Genomic DNA, 21,126 nt, shown 5'->3' on the forward strand with positions numbered 1-21,126 from the left:
CACTGCACTAACACTGTTCAGTGTTTGGTTAGAGCAAACATGGGCACGGGTACAGACAGACAAGAGACAAGAAAAGTCACGCTGTTACATAACTTCATGAGCCACAACCTGAGGATCCGTCACCTGCTTTCTGTGAAGCATCTACTGCACGTCCAGATCTTCATGCACTTGCATCACTTCAGCTACAGGGCCACCTAAACTTCTGGGTGCCCTCTGCAGGATTTGGTTTTGGGACTCCAGTTGTTGTGGAAATAAAAAGATTTTTAAAGATTTCAAAGACAGCCTTTTGGGGAAATTTTTTTGGTTGTGGATAGGAGGGAAACAAAACGCTTTGAATGATCAGGAACACAAAGTCACAGGATGTGAAGGAGCAAAATTAAACTTTACTGCAACAGTACAACTTCCAGCAAAATCCCACTCTGATTTTTCTTGATGGCAGAGTGGATTTGACATTATCAGAAAAAGAACCCCTTGAAACCTGGGCACATAGGCATGATTTCTCTGAAAGACCTGGAAAAAGGGCAATGGGCAACTTACCAAGAGATGACTGAAAAACTAGCAAGAAATTGGAAAAAGTACAAGACAGTAACCAGAAAATTAGCAACAAACAAACAAGGAGGTGATCTGAAAAATAGGCTATGTTTGGTTTTAGAAATGTTTCCCTGGCCTTTTAAAATATAAATCTCTAAATTATCATTTTCTTTCAAATCGCAAGACTTTTTTTGACAACTTGCTCTTTGCCTTTCCCATTTTTCGAAAGAAATCAGACGGCTTTGCTCAGCATTGAGAGATTTCAATACTTGTGAATAATGTTGGCCCTCCTGATCTTCCATACCAGCTGGTGGCGGTCATTCACCAAATCGCGGTTTGCCTTTAAACATCGAAGAAGAAGAACAGCGGCGGAAGTGTATGTGTTGTGCATGCTGTTGTGAGATGGTAACGTTATCAGGTAGTCGTTGGACGTTTTTGTTCAAGTGTGTGAGACTCGTGTGTGCTCAGGATGCCGTGTCGCCGTGTTTTTCTCGCGGTGTTGGATCTAACAGAGGGACACAGTCAGCAGCTGGGAGCGTCAGGCTGATCCAGAGCAGAGCACGCAGCAGCGCGCGGCACCGCACCACAGGTCAGTCAGCGATGACATCAGATGATCTCACGCGAGCATCCTGTTGCTGTTGAAATGATCACGACATTCAGCCTGAGGGTTTTATTTTAAGGTCGTTAAATCAGTTTTTCGCCCTATAAATAGTCTTTGTTCTGAGCTCTTGTCAGTTCATTCTTGTAGCTAGGATTTTCTTGTCATTGTGTTTTCTGTAAAGTTGCGTCAGCAAAGGAGGCGTGAAATCAAGCGATCAGTCAAATTTTATTGATATAGCACGTAGATTCAAACAAATCGAATGTAATTTAAAGTGCTTTGCAGTTTGAAGAAACAAACATGAAGTAAGAGAAAATGTATCCTAAAAAATGGGTCTTTAAAGATCCTGAGGCAGGCTGTTCCAGCCTTTTGGGGTGTAATGACAGTGACTTCAGCATTAAAGTTTAGGCTTTTTTTTATTATTATTTTTTACATCCATATCTTGTCAAGTAAATGGGTCATACCCTCTGGGTGGTTCATGAGATTGTATGCGGACACTCAGTCATATTAAAGTATTTTAACCTCAGAGTCATAGTCAAAACATAGGACTTACAGGAAAAGAGGATTCAAGTCCCACATGAAACCAACACTAACACCAAACCACAATCTTTCTCTAAAATTAACCATTTCATTTTGGCACCTAAACTTAGGGAAAGGGAAGGTGAAACCTAATTTGCTGATAATGTCCATTGAATGTACTGATAATGGCCGTCTGAACCTACCAGTAGGTGTAGCATATCCATAAGGCTTATAACCACAGATAAAGGAACCAAAACCAAAAAGGTTCAAATTCTATCACATATTTTCCCTGTTAAACTGAGAAATATAATCGTATACCCTCTGAATAAATAAATTCCCACCACTGCCACCAGCTGCCTGTTCTACCAATAGAGACTGGAGACTGAGCTCTGGTGGTGCGTGCTGTGCACTACATACAAATAGTTTCATAGAGAAAGGAGTGTCTGTCTTTGCGATTCTATTGAAAATCATACTCTTGGGATTTCTAAAAACCCTGGTATACTGTAATACTTTGATACCACCACCCGAGCCTAATAACAACCATACGATTCAGTGTGCTAGAAAAAGATTTAGCATGTCCCAATACATAGTATGTTAAATGCATTATGCCAAACACATGAGGATGGAGAAGGCATGACCCCCTCCTTCTCTGCATTACTGTGCCTCTGACTGGCTTACCATGATACTCTTACCCTAACTAATCTCACCCAATTTGCCTAAACCTAACCAATCCAACAATGGTAGAGAAGAGGACTGGCCAATCAGAGGGAGAGTGAGGCGGGTCATACATTTGCCATCCAAGAAAAAAAAAAATTGGCATCCCAGCTGCACACGGGAGAACTTTGCCTCAAAGGCCCCTTTCTGGCAGAAATCTATTCATCTGAACCCAAACTAATATATTTTTCTAACCATAATCCAGAAATTCCTTTCTGGCAGAAAGTCCTCAAGGCAAATATCTCCCAAAAGCATCCCGACCAGCACTGGGATTTGTGGGAAATGTAGTCTTGTCTCACCATGTTATCTTCCTTCCAAGGGAGGCTTGGGCAGAATGGAGGGGACAAGAAAGCAGTGGTGAGTCTGCACCGTCTGATCTGTGCACAGTTCAGTACATACGTGGAGATAAGCTACACTCATAATGCTGGCTGCAGTCTCTCTGCAGTGTGCTTTTCTATTATTACCTCATTTACATGAATTAAATGCTAATCATCATGCTTTTTCACATACTAAAACACAAGCCTCTTGTCTCATATTATTAATGTCTCTCTGTGGCTGTTTTCAGATCTGCGTTGAGGGGAACATCGCCAGCGGGAAGACGACATGTTTGGAGTATTTTGCCAAAACTAGCAATATAGAGGTACCAGGAAACAAAGTCCTTATATAACAAAACTGTACAAGGTGCTTATTTGAGTGCAGGTTCTTCCACTAGAAAATACCTCTCTAGTTGTTACACAAAGTGGCTTGAGTTGTAACATAACTGCCATTAGACAGAGGCATTAGGATGAGGGTTGGACTTTGGATCAAAAGCTTTAGAATAAAAGATAGGAACGTTTTTATTTTATCCTATTACACCCTGTGTGCATCTCTGCTCTGCCTAAACACTTGAAGTCCCACTCCATCCTTTTGAATCACTGCAGTCAGATAACGGAGAGGCCCAGTGTGCACTCAGTTTCACATTCAGATAAAAAAATCAATTCTGCATTCCATTTTTCCAGCGAGGCACGTTGACAGCAGTGTTACTGTTGAGTCATGATTGGACAAGACTGGACATGTCAATAAAAGTATTCTCTCTTTTTTTTTGTTCCAGGTCCTCACAGAACCAGTCTCTAAATGGAGAAATGTCCGTGGACACAACCCTCTGGTACTGTACAGGACTGGACATGACAGTGTTGTTATCATTTAGTCGTTTGATTGTTTAATTTCATTCAAATTATATGCCCTCAAGAAAAAACTGTACATAAAAGAATTTCTTTTAAACCACAGGCATTTCTTTTATAGAAGGTTCACACACCAACATTTTCTTTTAGCATTTTCACTTTTTGAATGTTTTGTCTCTGCAGGCTCTGATGTACCAGGATCCTGAGCGCTGGGGCATCACGCTGCAGACCTACGTTCAGCTCACCATGCTGGATAGACACCTGTCAGCCACAGTAAGTGTGCGGCTGGCTAGATACTCACCTGACTTACTGGAGATGAGCTTATAGGGGGACTGGTGATGCAAACATATGATTTAATCAGAAAATATGTACTTAAGATGTATATGCTTACGGTCTCTTGTTGGTTTCAGTCAGCTCCTGTCGCCATGATGGAGAGGTCCATCTTCAGCTCCAAGTACATCTTTGTGGAGAATCTCTTTAGAAGGTACCTGTGTTTTTAGAGTCTTCACCTGGAATAGACCAATCTGGATAAAATCTTCTATCGTTGATTACTAATTTATATATTTGAATTAATAATATGTAATTTTATATGTTACATTTTCTTGAACCTCAGACATTGTTTATAGAGAACGTAACTTGAATGTACGTCTGTTTTCTTAGCTGTACAGTGAAAGTATTACCTGACAAATAAAGGTACTAGCATTTCCCAAAATGACCTAATACAGCAGAAATATTAAACGAATCACAAACAGTATGTACAATTCTGTGAAGGTTGGCAAACTAAGATGGTTTATATTGGCATATTGCCCACACTGACACGGAAAATGTCCTGCTGGTTGATTTCTTTTTTTTCCAGTGGGAAAATGCCGGAGGTGGACTACACTGTTCTCAGCGAGTGGTTTGATTGGATCACAACTAACATTTCGCTTCCTGTTGATCTCATAGGTGAGAATACACAAAGTAGAAATACAGTTAATAAAGATTTATTACACTGAAAGATTTTTATGCCTCCGCACTGGCAATAGCCATGGCTGGCAGCTTTTTTTTTTTTTTTTTCAGGTTGCCCATCCATACTTAGGTCCATCTGTCCCATTCTGGTGAACGCAATAAAAAACACAAATATCTGACAAGTTGATTTTACTTTTAAAATAGATATATAGATATAACTATTAGTCTTAATTTATGTTTACTATCTAATTGTTAACTTTATTTAAAATGTAGTTGAATGACAAGTTTAATTAAATCAGTCTTTCTTTGTTTTATCAACTTAAGTAAAACCAAGTTTACGGTGCCTTATAAATGTATTGTATTGGTTGCAAAGTAGTCAATCATATTTGCATTTTCTTAAAAAGAAAAGAGAACTCACAGAAGTACTAACTTCATTACTGGTGAAATCCTCTTTGTGATGATCAAGTCAAGTCAGACTAACTTGTTTGTTTGTTTGTTTATTATTTAGCACATGTTAAAAGTCAACATTACAATTATCATAAAAATGGGAAATATGCAAGGAGGTCCTAAAAACCCTCAAGGGGCTTGACAAGAGGACCACCCTAGATCAACATTAAATTGGACATTGTCATATGCATGAAAATATAAAATCACTCTGAGGTTCACACACTGACACACACACACACACAGATCAGGTGGGTATTATTGATACAGCAAGAAATTCTTTACAGATTTTTTAAATGATTCATCAGAAGGTTTGACAAGGTGGGGAGGAAGTGAATTCCATAACTTGGATCCTCTGTAGGAGATCTTAAATTGGGATGATGTAGTTCGTGATGGTGGTGGCCGGAGCTGGGACGCCTTTCGGGTTAAATAATTGTGAAATTGATTGTTTAAAGAAAAGAAATTGTGAAAGAAAGTGGGAAGTGTTTTATTTAAAGAACCATACACAAATTGAATTATTTGGAAACTATTAATCTGATAAATATTGAGAATGCCGAATTTACGAAATATGAGTAATGAATGACTTCTTGGGGCTGAAAGGGCAATGATCCTCACTGCTCGTTTCTGTAACTTAAAAATAGGTTGCAATTTTGTTTGGTGAGTACTGGCCCAGGCAATGTTGCAGTAACTGATAAAGGGATAAATCATAGAATAATAAAGGTTGAGGGAAACTTTTGTATTTAAAAGATAACGAATTTTTCCAATTATCCCAATATTTTTTGCAATTTTAGTTGAGATAAGTGAAATATGAGGTTTCCAAGATAGGTTTTTATGAATTAGTACACCAAGAAAACGAGTCGAATTAACATTAGTTATTGAGACATTATCAATCAACACTGTAATATTCTCATCAAGTTTCTTGTGATTGTTACTAAACAGAATAAAATTTGTTTTCTTAATGTTTAGCGACAATTAGTTAATTTTGAACCATTTAGAGATTTTATCTAATTCTTCATTGACAACTTTCACAATCATATTAAGACTTCTGTGGGAAAAAAACAAACTAGTATCATCAGCAAATAAAATTTTGGATAGTTGATTTGATACATTGGACAAATCGTTAATATAAATAAGAAATAACAACTTGGTTTACTTAAGTTGATAAAACTTAGAAAGAACAAGGAAATTCCACTTGTCATTTTTAAGTTGCAACAACTTCATAAAAAACAAGGAAATACAGCTAAAATTTGAATCACTTTAACAATTTCAGTCAAATTTTTCTCTAACATCCACTTGGACTCAAACTGGAAGTGATTAGATTTTGATGGTCGAAGGTCAGTGTGACCTCTCATCCATCTCATTCCCATGAACAAGATATCTCAGGGACTGATAGAGGGAATTTCTTTAAATTGGGCACAAATGTCCACTTGGACTTAAGGATGAAGCAGGGTTTCCCACACGTTCATTTATTTGTGGCAGACTACCACAATAAAAGCATTAACCTCCACATACTGATTTTCTATTTTTGTGGCTTGACTGTTAATTTGGAGCAAAATTAGAATATATATAGACCATTTAGTTATTCAGAGCACCACACTCTGGGAGCACAGAGCATACTCTGGGCACAGACGGAGCAGCAGAATGCTAGGCGTAGTGAAAGTGAAACTTAACCATTTGTTAATTCAACAGTAATAGAACGCTCCTTTTCTTAGAAAAGCAGTGGTTTTATTACTATGACATCTTTGAACGTCTGTCCGTCCTGGAAGAGGGATCCCTCATCATCATCTGCCAATGGGTCTGGATGGATGAGGGATGTCGTATGCTGCAAAGCCCTCTGAGGCAAACCGTGCTTTGTGATAATGGCCTTTATAAATAAAATTGACTAAATTATAGTGTTGTCCTTTTTTTTTTTTAACCTACTTTAGATGAAACCAACTGTGCTCTCATGGAAACCATACTCTCAGTGGTTCAGTCTGGTTCTAAAAGTTTGCTTTTACTTGCCTCTGCAGCAGCTGCTCCTCTGAAACTGAAAGCTGTATTCTTTTTATTGATGATAATCATGTGTGGTGGTGGTGTTGTCCTACTTTGTTCTAAAAAAATGCAGATCGGGTTTGTCTTGTTCCACCTGTCTGGTTGACGGTGCTCTGTGACCGAGGTGAAACATCTCATTGCACACTCTTGTCTTCCGTTAGAGAGTACGGCTTTAAAAACACACCTCACATTATAATATCAAACTATGAATGCAGGTGTAGGGTTTTTTTTATCTTGCCTTCATACTTAGACTAATAGCAGACAGACAATGATAGAAACCAATTTAACCCTTTGAAATCTGAGCAAATTGGCTTGATTTTTCACAAAAAAATGGAAAATAGGCAGTGAGTAACTGAACAAGCAATTACCCAAATATTTGCCAAAATAGTTCATTCAAAATCTACAAGAAGACTACCCAAAAAAAGAAAGAAAAGTAAAAAAACAAAATTAGGAAATCACTAGAAAAAAGTTATAATAATAATAATAATTCCTGTAACCTAATTTTAAATATATAATCAAAATTATTATAAATAACAATGAAATAATTATGTTAGAATTTTCTAATGACTCTCTCTATTTTAAAGCTAACTTTCAGGTCATTTCCTTGTCACCTGTAAGTTTTTTCTTTTTTTTTGTATGTTATTTTGTTACACATGAAAAGGTTTGAAGAACAGCCACCCCCTCATCAGTATCACAAAATAGTCTTTCCCACCATTCACTCATAAGGCATAATGAACTTCCTCTGTATCATCTAAATTCGTTTAAGCAGCTCATTGATGTTTGTTCTCCAGTCTACCTGCAGACGTCTCCTCAGACCTGCCACGAGAGGTTAAAGCAGAGGTGCAGAGAGGAGGAAAAAGTCATTCCCTTGGTGAGGATGTCATTTCATATACAGAAAAACAACCAAATTGAAAGGTTTTCTTGAGTTTTGAAGATGGACATTTTGTGAATGTGTATCCATTGTGTCATCTGTCCACCAGGAGTACCTGGAGTCCATCCACCAGCTGCATGAGGACTGGCTCATCAAGCAGAACTCGTTCCAACTTCCTGCTCCTGTTCTGGTGCGTGACCATTCATATCCTGGCAACTCTTTGCTTTGGTTTATTACTTTATCCCTCGTGTTATGAGATGTGACTGTGTGTCCTGGTGTCAAAGCGATCTTCAAATTTGTATTTTTTATGCCTTTGCGTTGGTGATAGCTGAGGCCAGAGGCCTTATGTTTTTTTGGTTATCTGTCTGTGCGCTCAATTCTTGTAAACTTGATATCTCAAGAAGGTCATGAGCCAATTTATTTATTTTAATTTGGCACAAACATCCTCTTGACTTCAGTCATAAAATGATTAGATTTTGGTGGTCAAAGGTCGAGGTCACTGTGATCTCATCGGTTTTATTCTCGTGAACAGGGTATCTCAAGAACACCTTGAGGAATTTTTTAAATCAAATTTGGCAAAAACATTTATTTGGACTCAAAGATGAACTGATTATATATACATATATATATATATATATTCTTTCTCTCTCAAACATGATATCTCAAGAAGGCCTTTGGGTAATACTCTCAAATTTGGCACAAGCCACCACTTGGACTTAACAATGATCTAGCAAGAATTTTGTAGTCAAAGGTCACTTTGACCTTGTCTGTGTCTTTCTCATTAACGTCATATCTTAACAACTCCTGAAGGGAATTTCTTTAAGTTTGGAAAAAATGTCCAGTTGGACTTCGTGATAAATTGATTAGATTTTGGTGGCCAAAGGTCAAGGTCAAGGTCACTGTGTCCTCATGTGTCTCATTCTTGTGAATGTGATATCTGAAGAACATCTTAAGGATGTTTTTTTCCCCAAATTTGGCACAAATGTCAACTTGGACTCAAAGATGAACTGTTTCGATATTTGTGGATGATGGTCAAAGGTCGCTATGATCTTGGAATCATTGAGGCCTTTAGGGAATATTCTCAAATTCAGCACAAACCACCACTTGGACTCAGCTATGAACTGCTAAGAGTTTGGTGGTTGATGGTCAAAGGTCACTGTGGCCTTGTCTGTGTCATTCTCATTAACAGGATATCTTAAGAACACCTGTAGGGAATTTCTTTAAATTTGGCACAAACGCCCCCTTGGGCTCAACAACGAACTGATAAGAATTTGTTTGTCGAAGGTCAAGGCCACTGTTACCTTTTGGCTATGTTATTCTCTTGAATGCAATATTGCAAGGCAGCCATTGGGAATTTGTCTCAAGTTTGGCACAAGCATCCACTTGGACTCAACAATGAACATATTAGAATTTGGAGTCAAAGGTCAAGGCCACTTTGACCTCACAGAACATGTTTTTAGATATAACTGAAGAATTCGTACACTAATAATGACAGAATTTCACATAAATGCCTAAGAGGAGAAAATAATAAAGTGATGGCATTTATATCCACAAGGTCAAAGGGCAACTTCACTGTGACATGATGTACAAACTGTAACTGCAATTTGACTGGTGGAAGGAGGCGTACAACAAATTCTACTTTGTCTCCTGGAGCAATCTGCTGACTTGGTATTCTTTATCGTGTGTGTATGTGTGTGTGTGTGTGTGTGTGTGTGTGTGTGTGTGTGTGTGTGTGTGTGTGTGTGTGTGTGTGGCAGGTGATTCCTGCTGACCATGACCTCCAGAAGATGCTGCACCAGTACGAAGAAAACCGTGACAAGATCCTGGCAGCCAGCAACCTCTGATACCCAAACATACACCAACACTTGAACTCGAGATTCAGATTTTAAGTTTTGAAAATGTAACAACTTATTTCTCTCTTAGAGGCAAATTTGCATTCAGCTACATTTCAGCCATTATTTGTTCACAAGGGCTAATGCTCATATTTAGTAGCTTTTAATGACTAAGCTTCATTAGCAAAAAACAAATTCAATTAAAAGTATCCTCACCTACAGGCTGCAAACGCTTCAGAGACAAACCTCCAGATCAAGTCAAATTCTCCACTGACCCCTCAGCTTTTCATTAATATACCCTAATTTTTAGAGACTGTGAGACTGAACTGATTCATTCTACATTGTGTCCACTTTCCTATTGTTTTCTATTGTTATTTATTAGTTCTATTTTAATTTCAACATGTAAAGCACTTGAAGTTTATCCTCAGAACTTAAATTATGCTGTTACAGATACTTACAGTGATGTGTTTGGATTTTTAACCTCAGTGAGTCGGATCGCAGGATGTGGTCAGTGCAGATTACAGTTGTTGACCATGGGAACTTCAGTACCAACCATCATTCCACCTGTTACACATACAGAGTATATGTGTATAAACTGACTGGATAAAGACCATGCATGGATAAAATATGTCTCTGACTGAAGTCTTTGACTGAAGGAACCTTTGTTTTATGTTCTTTTGTTTTTATATTTTGCCATATTAAAGTCTATTCTATGATACTAATGTTGATTTTCAGCATATTCTTGTCTACAGCTACAGCTACAGAATGAATGTTTTATTCATCCCTAAAACAAGACTGGAACACAGGGGAGACAGAGCCTTTACTGTTGTGGCCCCCAAACTCTGGAATGAGCTGCCCACTAGATGAGACTAGCCCCCACCTTGGCTGTTTTTAAATCTCATTTAAAAAATCATATATTCTCCTTGGCTTTCTTAGACATGCATGACAGTTGTCAGTTTCTGTAGTTTTTTTTACCTTGTGGTTTATTGCCTTTTTAAATAGCTTGGGTTTTCTTGTTTGTTTGTTTTTTTTCGTGTCTTTTGTGCTATTTTATATTTATTATTTTTATCACTATTTTTTAATTTATCGCTGTACAGCACTTTGGTCAGCTCTGTTGTGCTCTATAAATAAATTTAGATTGGATTAGATTCAACATTTAAAGATTTTTTTACTGAAAATATATATATTTTAATATTTAACCCCTTAGTAATCACCAAGATTTTCATTACTTGCTGTAATTTATTTAAATATTTTTCTCAGTAACTGTAACTGATTATAATCATTTATTCTGGTCAAAAAGTTATTTAGTAACTAACTTAAAGTTGATAATAACTTTTAATAACAGTTTTAAAAAACCCAATATATCTGAAAGATTCAACTGAAAATGCAGTACACAGATGAGAAAATAAATAGGTAAATAAATAAAAAGCAAGAAACCAAACAAAACAATCTATATAACAAGAAAAATAAACAGGTACACACACACACAAATACACAGTGAGATCAGTAAGGCAATGCACGTAAAAAAGTGTCATAATTTTCCAAAATCTTGACAGTTTTAAATGTAGTTGAACTACCAGCAAGCATGGCTGTATCAAGCTGCTGCAGTTAAATTACATGTAGTTCAACACATCCGGCTGAGGGTTTTCACAATAAAACACACCCTTTCACAATACTCTAAGGTAGCCTAGAACACTTAGATGGGGAATATAGCTACCAACAGGATTTCTAACATAGAAACATATTTTAAACTTTTGTGTTTTTAACCTTGTATACAGCAGCCTATTCCTGACATTCTATAAGAGTCTGTAGCCTTTATACAACAAACTGAAATATCAGTAGGCTAAACTTTAGTCTACAATCAAGCCATTAATGCCAATATGTCATGAGACATCGTAGTTTTACAGCATGATGTAATTTACGATAAGCCCTTGAGCAATTTTAGTTTCGTTCTGATGTGCCTGGAAATTAAAAAAAAAAGTTTATAAAACTTTATACATTTTTGTTTTAGTCTATTCATATATTTTATTCGTGTAAGTTGTGTTTTAAGTCTGGTTCACTTAAAAAAGTGAATAACTATCTGCTGTTTAATTAAGAGAAGTGTCTGAAGTAGCTGTCACATTTAAGAATAGGCTGTGGAGGGACGAGAGCATAAAAACGCTGCTCTCACTTTCACTTCCTCCTCAGGTTGTTTGACAGCTGTACTTCCTCATTGTAGAGAGCAGACAGCAGTGTGTGTGTGTCAGTGTGTGTCAGTGTGTGTGTCTCAGTCATGAAGGACGACAGCAGGACTGAACAACAGGCCCCGGTGTCCCGGCAGGACCTGTATAAGGACTATGTCAAGTGTTACCGGGAGCTGTGTCCGGAGGTCCGGCCGTGTCGGGATGACTGTCTGCTGAGGAAAGCGGCTCAGTACCTGCTGAGAGAGCCGGAACCCGCCGGGACTTTCACGGTGTTCCCGTTCTACCAGGCTGTTACGCACCTCTGTGAAGCCCCGAGTTCTGACTGCAGGAAACGCCTGACTGCTCTCATCAAAGCCACCGAGCTGCTGGAGACCGTCTGCCTCAATCTGTTCATCCAGCCCTGGAGGAAGGAGATCAAGACTCTCAAGGTGACTTTTTTGTTACTCCTCTTATTTCTTTCTTTCTTTCTTTCTTTCTTTCTTTCTTTCTTTCTTTCTTTCTTTCTTTTTCTTTTTCTTTCTTTCTTTTCCCCACAAAGTAGTCTGGAATCACGCAGGGCCGGATTAACTCGTTAGGGGGCCTAGAGCAGAAATGAGCTGCTAGGCCCCCCCTCAACCTCCACCCAGGGAACATTCAGGACATTCAGCAGGGAACATTCCCACAACATCGGCTAACGTTACCTACAAGTTGTAATAATGTTTTAAAGAAAACATTTTAATTTAAGTGTTCAAAGAATGTTTTAAGGGTGTTTATCATTTCAGATAATGTCCCTGTAACGTTAAAAGCTGACTAAGACGTAATGTTTTAATTGCAACATTTTTGGAATGTTTGGTCATGTTGAACTGTGACAGATCATAGAATGTTCCCACACTGTTATATGAAAACAAAGAAAGGAACATTTTCAAAGCAGCTTTCAGATAATGTTTTCAGGTTGTTATTAAGCTGGGAGATTACAGAACATTTTTTATGAAACATTCCTGTAATATGTTAATGCATTAACAAAAAAAAACAAACATTTTTATGATGTTTACAGAGAATACCCTAACTTTAGAAAGAACATTCTGAGAATTAAAAGAAAACTTGCCACTTAAAACATTGCAAGGGTTACATCAAAACCTCTTTTTTCATACATCAAACAGCTCACTCTTCATTACAGTAGTGCTATCCTGTGCACCAGGGTGAAATCGATTGTTTAAGATTTAGATCTCAGTGTGCTTTATTGCAAAATGCTCTTAAATTGCCAATAAGTATTTCTGTTTCTCTGTGTCTCCTTCAGGCTTTCACAGGTCCGTTTGTTTACTGTCTCCTGCCAGTTCTCAGCAGTTCCACCATCCAGTCCGTCCTGGCCTCTATCGGCTACCTGCCCCACACTGACACTCCTCACAGGTAGGGAACAAGGAGAACCACAACAAGAGCCACAATAAATGCTGTAGACAGGAAGGTTCTTACAGCTGCTGAGGTGTCACCATGTCTGTACTTCCACTCAGAGAAAAGGCCTGAGGTTAGTCCAGTGAGTGAGACTTTAAACATCTAATCAAAATATGTCAATAAAGTGGCACATAAGATAGAATAAGTCACTTTTACAAGTGTCCTATGTTCTCTTAAATTTGTTTGAGAAAAGTTGAGTTTTCACATTTCTGTCAACTTACACGTTTACTCCACTCTTTTTTTTTTATTTTTTAAATTTTCTTTATTTGGAAATGTTGACATACAAAAAATACAGTGGACACACAAACACACACACACACAGGTATCTATATATATATATATATATATATATATCAACACACTCAGCTCATTATCCATATTGTAATTTAAATATTTACATACTAGCGCTAATTGTTTACCATTTCTGTTTCTATTTTTCTATTCCAATTTATCTGTTTTTCATCTTTATATTTTTATATACTTATGCTAGTACTTATTTCTACTTGCTATAATTCTCTCTGCTGGCATCAGGACAACTCTGACAAAACAATTTCCCCCCGGAAATCAATAAAATATTTCTGATTGTGATTTTTATTTGGAGCCAATTTAAAAGCTGATGGCGTCATTACTCTATAGCCATTACATTATGCAATCAACATTTACTTCATAATCATAAGTCACAGCAAAAAAAAAACCATGTCTATTTTTCTTAAGCAGTAAGTTGTGATGATTTTGAAATGTCAATAGTAAGGTGTGTGTGTGTTTGTGCGTGCGTGCGTGTGTGTGGTGTTATCCGCAGCTGTCCTCTGAACCGTCTGATGTGTGTCAGTGAGTACAGACTGAGTGAGGAGGCTGACCCGCACAGAGCCATGCTGCTGGGCTTTGAGCTGCTGCTGGCCAGAGTGGAGTGTTACCACCTCCTGGAGCTCCTGGAGAAGGAGCAGCTGGGAGCACAGGTCAGATCACAAATCATCCAACCACAATAAGCATTCTTACATAAGCATAATAACTGCAGCTGATTATACTACAGTAAATAACACGGTGGCCCCTGTGGGAGTTTCTCCATGATTAAAGAAGCTTTCAGGTGATTTTTGATGGCATATGTTTTTTGTTTGTTGGAAAGTGAAACAATCCTGATGGAAACTGGCGCCGCTGACGTGTTTCTGTGTTCTGGCGTCTGATTTGAGGGCCTTGCATTGCTGTCTGACACATTTTTGAATCCAACATGAAGTGTCTTTTAAAGAGAACATAACATGTATAATGAGAAATGATGCTAATAACAAAATCAGACTCTTACAATCAAAGAAAATCAAAGATATAGCTCCAGGTTTTAATGAGCACAACCCAAGTACAACTTTGACAGAATTTGAGTCTCAGAAAAGGAAAAGAATGAAGAAAAACATGATACATGTGGCCAGCAATGTTGAATGACTTTTTGCTTCAAACAGGAGGTGGGTTTCCAATTACTCTTAAACTGCGCAAATTTAAATTGCCAAAAAATTTGTCTAATTGAAACAAGTCAATTTCAGAAAAAACAAAAAAAGTTTTTACGATCGCTTGAGGTTGTATTTCGGGCGATTCATTCACTTTTACAAATCACATGATGCTATGGCTATGAGCTTGTCAGTAGGAACTGGCTCCCTCATGATGCAGCAGGAGCTAAAAGAGCTGTTATTGCATCACATAACTTTTCAAAAGTTGAGCAGATCATCTAGAAGTAGGGGGAAGGACTATCCATAATCGCACATATGACATTCCTACGTGCCCTTGGATTGGAAATAATGACGGCTAGTTTGGTGGCTGCAATAGAAATAAAGCTGCAGATGTTTTAAACATCCATCACCATGGTTACTTGAATGTTATCACCAGAGGAGAAGTCACAGAAAATTGCTCAGTGGAAATGCAGTCATCTCACAGTTGTATTTTAGCAACATTTTGAAGGTTAGAGTTTGTGCAAATCTCTCATGGAAACCTGCCAAATGATTGATCACTAGTTACCACAATATACAAACATGCCATACTGATAGTGTCTCCCTGCTCTCCACCCAACAAGTATATGCTGATCAGTGGCAGCCATAGGACCTGGTCAAAGGTCACAGTAACTTGTGTTGTTGAATACTGTCATGTGACAGCTGTGATGTCACTCTGCAGGAGTGGCTGAAGGTGCTCCAGAGGAGAGCGGGGCCTGCAAAACTGGACGAGACCACAGAGAAGAAGACAACAGTAGAACCTAAAGAAGAGGAGGAGGAGGAGGAGGAGGAGGAGGAGGAGAAGAAGGAAGAGGCAGATAGAAAAGAGGTAGGACAGATGCTGTTCGGAAATATCATACTTCCCAGTTGTGCAGTCGTATATACAAGCACTGAAGTGCTCTGGTCAAAAAAAAGCAACAGACATGGATACTAGAAGTAAAAAGGATTTTTTTCGTGCCTATGTTTTACCAAAAGCAAGTAGCACAGAGCTGCTTTGTGCTTCAGCAGCAGAACGAAAGCACGTAGACTGTGCATCAGGAAGTTGATGTTTTAATCTGTCTATAAACAGCTGAAACAACATTATAATTAGCCAATATTTGCTTAGCCAGCTGTCTTTATGTTCCTGTTGTCTCAGTGAATAAGGGCTTAAGATGTTGAAGAGGTGATTGCAACAAAAATCTGCTGTTGACACTGTTTACATGCTTTCCAACATTTCTGCTGCCCTGAAACATCACGCAAACGTCACTCGGGCACCATCGAAATTTCCCAATTTACTACTGGTAATAACAATTTTGGAAGGCCGTTCATGTGCTCATAACTCGTAAATATGGTAAGTATGGAATTTTGCAAGGATCACATGAAAGCAGCAAGAGTGTCGAGGGCTGCTTAACTAGTGGAGAAGGAGGAGAAAAAGAAAGAAAGGAGCTGACAGTGAAGCAGTGAGAGCAGAGAAATAATAATCAGTGTGGGTTCATTTTAACATCAGCAATGAAACTGTCCTGCTATGACCAAACAAACCTAACCAGCTGCACTCCACACTGACCTCGCTCTGTTTGTTTCTGCAGGTACCTCAGTGTTTGGACAGCAGGTGTGAGAGTGCAGTGAAACCTCAGCCCAAGCCTCGCCGCCGCCATGTCCTCAGCGTAGACCCGTCCATCATGGAGATGCAGATGACCTACCCTGACCTGGCCTTCAGGGGCCGTCCTCTGCTGCCGGACAAACCTCAGCGAGCGAGCAGCAGCAGGAGCAGAGGCAGCACTGATGTTCAAACTACTAGCGACAATAACTACAGTGAGGACAGTAAAGCTGCTGAGCTCCCAAAAAGACATTCTGTGAAAGGCGCCAGAGCTGCTGCTACAGCTGCACGCTGTAAGAACGATGGCGGCAAAGCTGACGAAGTGTTTGGAGACGACAGCAGAGACAGTGGTTGTCATGGCAGAGACAGTGGTTGTCATGACAGAACCAGTGGTGAGATGTCCACTCCAGGAGACACCAGCATCAGCACCACTGATGGAGGCAGAGGGGATGATGAGCTCAGCGGCCCTCAGGCCATCTCTCTGCACATCACACTGAGAGCTGGATCCCAAGGAGAAACCAGCCTGAAGCAGGCAGAGCCTCCTGTCCACACACACCACCAGGCTGCAGAAGGTAACACATGCACACGCACACACGCACACACACACACACACACACACACACACACACACGCACACACGCGCACACACGCGCACACACACACACATATAGTGTTAAACAAAGCTGAATACACACTGATCTACTGATGAAGTGCACTATGCATTCAAGCCGCTACCACTATAACACTCAGTTTGGACCAAAATCCCATGGTGGAAGACTTACACAGTTTCTTTACCTTAATAAAAGTACTAATAGTGTGTGGCAATACTAATGCCACACTGTATAATACCCTGTTACAAGTAAAAGACCTGCGTTTAAAATTTTGCTTTTTTTAAACAATATTTTTTTAATTGAAATTTCAATTGTATATCAAAACATGTACATCAGTGTCCTTCAATTAAATCAATTAAAGGCTTAAATCCCCCCATCTCCCCAAAAGAATAAAGAAAAGAAAAAAAAGAGAGTTAGAAAACAACAGCATGAAATTACTTGGGAAGTTTTTACAAATCTATAATACTTCTGTAACATAATTTTAAATATGTAATCATAATAATAATTATTATATATATTTTTTTGATTTGCCAATTTCTTGCAGTTTATGGAACACTTCTCACCAAGTTGCTAATTTCCTTTTTCCAAATGTTTTGAAAGAAATCGCCCCAATTTACTCAATATTCAAAGGTTTAAATACAAGAAATGTGATTTGCTCCAGGTTTCAAAGGGGTTACAATCTTCTATCACCATGTTCATTTTAAAATAATGAAACTGTTAATGGATAAAACAGAGAGAACTAGATATATTCAAAGGATAGCAACTATAGTATACACTGTATTTTCATTTAAATGATATTAATTATCTGACTTTTTAACTTTCTAGAAAAAGATCCTTTCTGTGCACTTTGTTAAAGAGACATTTGCTGATAATCTTTGCTTTTGAAAGCTAAGGTTTTGTTACTCGTTGCTCAGCTGAAAATTCACCTGCAGTTTGGATGTGAAACTTAAATTTTTACAGACCTACAAAATAAGAGACAAGTCATCCCAAAGCTTCCTTCTCTGAGCTCCATGGAGGAGGCGCAGGACCTGAGGGAGCTGGCGGAGAGGATGGGCCAGCTCAATGTGCAGGACACCAAAGAAGAAGCAAAGAGACAAGAAGAAAACAAGAGAGGAGAGGACAGCAGAGAGAGGAGGAAGAAAGGGAGAAAGACGAGCACAGAGGGGGAGGCAGAGGAGCAGAGCCTCAGGAGGCCGTTGATGGAGTGGGCTCCAGCACCGAGCCGTGCCACCAGCAGACGCTCCAGACCCTCTCACTCTGATGCTGGGGGGATGAGAGAGCAGAGGCAGCCGTCTGTGTGTCCGCACTCGGCGCTGAGCGTCAGTGCAGCAGACTGCTCGAGCTGTGAGGGAGGAGGCAGCACGCAGCAGCAGGACGGAGAGGACACTGTGACAGCAGAGACAGGCAGAGGACAGGAGGAGCAGCTGGCAAACAGCTTTGTTATAGTGGAGCATCACAGGAAATAACACGCTGTCAAGGTTCAATTCACATGTTTGTAAAGTATAATAACAAAACCACTGAGCAAGCCCAAACCAATACAAGCAGCAAGATTTAACAGGTGAAGATTTAACCCTTTGAAACCTGGAGAGACGCCACTTTTCTTAGAAAACATGGAAAAACGAAAATGAGCAACTTGGTAAAAAAATGTTTCACAAATTGCAAGAAATGAGCACATTTAGAAAATAATTTAAAAAAAGATTTTTTCTTGAGAAAAGAAAAAAATGAGCCAGGGAAAAACTATATTTACAATCATCAGAATTATATATTTAAAATTATGTTACAAAATGATTATATTTTTTTAATCACTTTTCCCACATCATTTCTTTTTTTCTTTTTTTTGTGATTATAATTTTATTTATTTTTTCTTTGCTTGTCTGTTTCTTAACTTTCCCCAAAGAGTAGGCTAAAATCCAGCATCTTTCTTTTCTTTGTTTTTTGTTTTATTTTATTTTATCTTGCTTTTTACCAATTTCTTGCTAATTTTTCAGTCATTTCTTCTTTTGTAGCTCATCACCTTCTTCCCGTGTTGTTGGGAGAAATCAAACCAAATTCCTCAGGTTTCAAAGGGTTAAAAGAGCAGACCAAGACTTCAACACACACTCAGCTTGAAGTCTGCTCTAACTTATTCTCAGGGATTTCTTCAGCTGCTCGGCTGCACAGTAACTAGTAATGACTAACAGGCCAAATGCAGGTGAAGTGAGTGAAGGTTTGAGTGTTATAAAATGAAGTATGTTTTTACATTTAACTTTGAATGTTGAATTGTTTTTTTAATCGTGAACATTTAATGTTATAAAGAAATACTTAACCCTCTGAAACCAGTTTTATTTTGCTGCGTTCAGATGCCTTTCATAAGCTATCTGAATTTCAAAGCAGCTGCTGATTTTAATCAACTCCTTCTTTCTTTAACTTTAAAGACATAGCAGGATCAAGGACAAATGTTATTTTGTTGTTTTAAACTTTGTTTAAACTTTGTTTAAAAAATGACTAGTAAATCTACCTTCTGCCTTCTGTCTGACCCTTTGAAACCTCAACAAATTGGTATCATTTCTTTTTCAAAAACATGGTGGAAAAGGTAATGACGAACTTGGCAAGAAATGTCCCAAAAAATTGAAAGAAAGACCAAAAGGGTGACAAGAAAATTACTTAAAAATGAGTTTCATTAGAAAAATGACAGCCCCTTCCCCCAAAATGTCCAGAAAACTATGTTAAAATGCTACAAAAAATATAACAAAAATATATGTAATAATATTATTTTCAACCCATTTTTGGTGATTTTCTTGTTGTGTGTGTGTCAGGGAACTTTTTTACTCCTTTTTTTGTGCAAATTTTTGGGCTGTGTCTTGTGAAGTTGCTCGTTGCCTTCTCCCCATGTTTTTAAAAAGAAATGAATTCAACTTGCTCAAGTTTCAAAGGGTGAATATTTGAAATCAAGTTTGAAGATGCTTTAAGATCTCTGCTGGTGAGGAGGAAGCATCGTTTTCCAGAATGATGAATCTCTCTTCACTTGATGGGTGAATCTGAATTTAATGGATCCCCTGAGAGCTTCTCTGAATGCACAGTGTCCGTTAAAAATTGTGATGGAGGAGAGATGATGGCCTGTTTCTTCTGGTTTAGTTGAGGCCGGTCAGTTCAAATGAAGGGAGCACAGTGATGTTATAGACAGCAGTTTTACTTCCATCTCAGTGACAACAGTTTGTGTTCAGTCCTTGTTTCATGTGCACACAGCCAGCTACATATAGAAATGTTAACCCAGTTTTCTGTAGCAGAACCAGACTGAGCTGCACAGAGTCCAGACCACGACCCCATCCAGCCCCTCTAACGCCTCCATCCAGTTGACTGTGTCCTCCTTTTTGGTGCTGGAGCTCGTAGGGAAGCACTGCTGATTCTGTAAAATTGTTTTTTCTGCTGTTTGCTTTAGTAAAGGAGGTCAGTGAATGTATTTTGGTTTCTTTTATTTCTTTAGGTTAGATTTGGTCATTTGGTCGCCCTTTCAAGTCTGTGTAATAAACCATATGTTCATACCCTTGTTTGGTTATTTGCTCACATAAACCACATTCATTTAACTGTGTTTCTTTCTCTCTCTTTTATTATTTTCATTTATCTATTTTATTTATAATTTGGCAGTCAGAAAATTTACTTACTTCAAGCCTGTTTTAGCGATGATAAATCACAACAAAATCAAGTGCTTCAAGGTAAATAACGGTTATATATAATAAGGATAAAATAAATAAAAGTACAAGCCAAAAGACTAGCAAGCATGTAAAAAGGTGAAGGCACTCAAGGATAGATACATTTTTAAAAACTATATTAATAAAATACATTAAGTAATAATCATGAAGAAGAAAAGAGAAGAAACATCATGGTTCAAGTCCATTTCCATTATCAGATTCCCATTTTGATCAGTTATATCCTAAATAAAGAGAGAATAAATTATTTAAATAAAATAATGAAGGAAAGGTAAAGAAAAATGCACATTACTTGTGACTTATTTTGTTCACAAAGAATGACAAACATTTCATATCACATGTTTTTTCTCTGTTCATCAGTGTTTGTTTTTTTTCCACATCCAGATGGATGTGAAAGGGTTAAGAAAACATTGCTGCAAAATGCCTATTGTCAAGTGTCAGAGACCATAGAACATATGCATGTTTCAGAAAATACCTATCAAAAAGAACAATTATAACAATGTATATTTATTGATATTTTTAAAA

The 21,126-nt window shown here is 38.2% G+C and overlaps 2 protein-coding genes across 3 annotated transcripts; both read left to right on the forward strand.

Moving 5' to 3' along the window:
• The first annotated feature begins 853 nt into the window (after nucleotides 1-853).
• On the forward strand, nucleotides 854-10,370 carry tk2 (thymidine kinase 2). The gene is made up of 10 exons (XM_042502785.2): nucleotides 854-1,120; nucleotides 2,682-2,719; nucleotides 2,928-3,002; nucleotides 3,453-3,506; nucleotides 3,706-3,795; nucleotides 3,933-4,006; nucleotides 4,379-4,467; nucleotides 7,737-7,816; nucleotides 7,926-8,006; nucleotides 9,574-10,370. Exons 1-10 carry the CDS (start codon nucleotides 910-912, stop codon nucleotides 9,658-9,660), a joined length of 879 nt encoding a protein of 292 aa, XP_042358719.2. The 5' UTR covers nucleotides 854-909; the 3' UTR covers nucleotides 9,661-10,370.
• A 1,438-nt stretch (nucleotides 10,371-11,808) lies between these two features.
• Nucleotides 11,809-20,436, forward strand: LOC121954658 (uncharacterized). Of its 2 annotated transcripts, none has more exons than XM_088086781.1 (6): nucleotides 11,809-12,259; nucleotides 13,108-13,217; nucleotides 14,059-14,215; nucleotides 15,411-15,557; nucleotides 16,294-16,876; nucleotides 17,876-20,436. In XM_088086781.1, exons 1-6 carry the CDS (start codon nucleotides 11,921-11,923, stop codon nucleotides 18,379-18,381), a joined length of 1,842 nt encoding a protein of 613 aa, XP_087942907.1. In that variant the 5' UTR covers nucleotides 11,809-11,920; the 3' UTR covers nucleotides 18,382-20,436. The 2 variants fall into 2 exon arrangements, with proteins under 2 accessions (XP_087942907.1, XP_042358240.2); XM_042502306.2 differs by having other exon boundaries at nucleotides 14,089-14,215.
• Nucleotides 20,437-21,126: the final 690 nt, after the last annotated feature.

This window comes from Plectropomus leopardus, chromosome 13, assembly GCF_026936395.1.
Source record: "Plectropomus leopardus strain MGB_pleo_1.0 chromosome 13, ASM2693639v1, whole genome shotgun sequence".
Lineage (NCBI taxonomy): Eukaryota > Metazoa > Chordata > Actinopteri > Perciformes > Serranidae > Plectropomus > Plectropomus leopardus.

What these genes read in the sequence shown, in the direction of transcription:
- tk2 (XM_042502785.2), top strand. Translation starts at nt 910, where the DNA reads ATGTGTTGTGCATGCTGTTGTGAGATGGTAACGTTATCAGGTAGTCGT. An exon ending in CGCGCGGCACCGCACCACAG is followed by an intron (nt 1,121 to 2,681) that starts GTCAGTCAGCGA and finishes CTTCCTTCCAAG; the next exon opens with GGAGGCTTGGGCAGAATGGA. An exon ending in ATAGACACCTGTCAGCCACA is followed by an intron (nt 3,796 to 3,932) that starts GTAAGTGTGCGG and finishes TGTTGGTTTCAG; the next exon opens with TCAGCTCCTGTCGCCATGAT.
- LOC121954658 (XM_088086781.1), top strand. Translation starts at nt 11,921, where the DNA reads ATGAAGGACGACAGCAGGACTGAACAACAGGCCCCGGTGTCCCGGCAG. An exon ending in AAGAGGCAGATAGAAAAGAG is followed by an intron (nt 15,558 to 16,293) that starts GTAGGACAGATG and finishes TTGTTTCTGCAG; the next exon opens with GTACCTCAGTGTTTGGACAG. An exon ending in ACACCACCAGGCTGCAGAAG is followed by an intron (nt 16,877 to 17,875) that starts GTAACACATGCA and finishes AAATTTTTACAG; the next exon opens with ACCTACAAAATAAGAGACAA.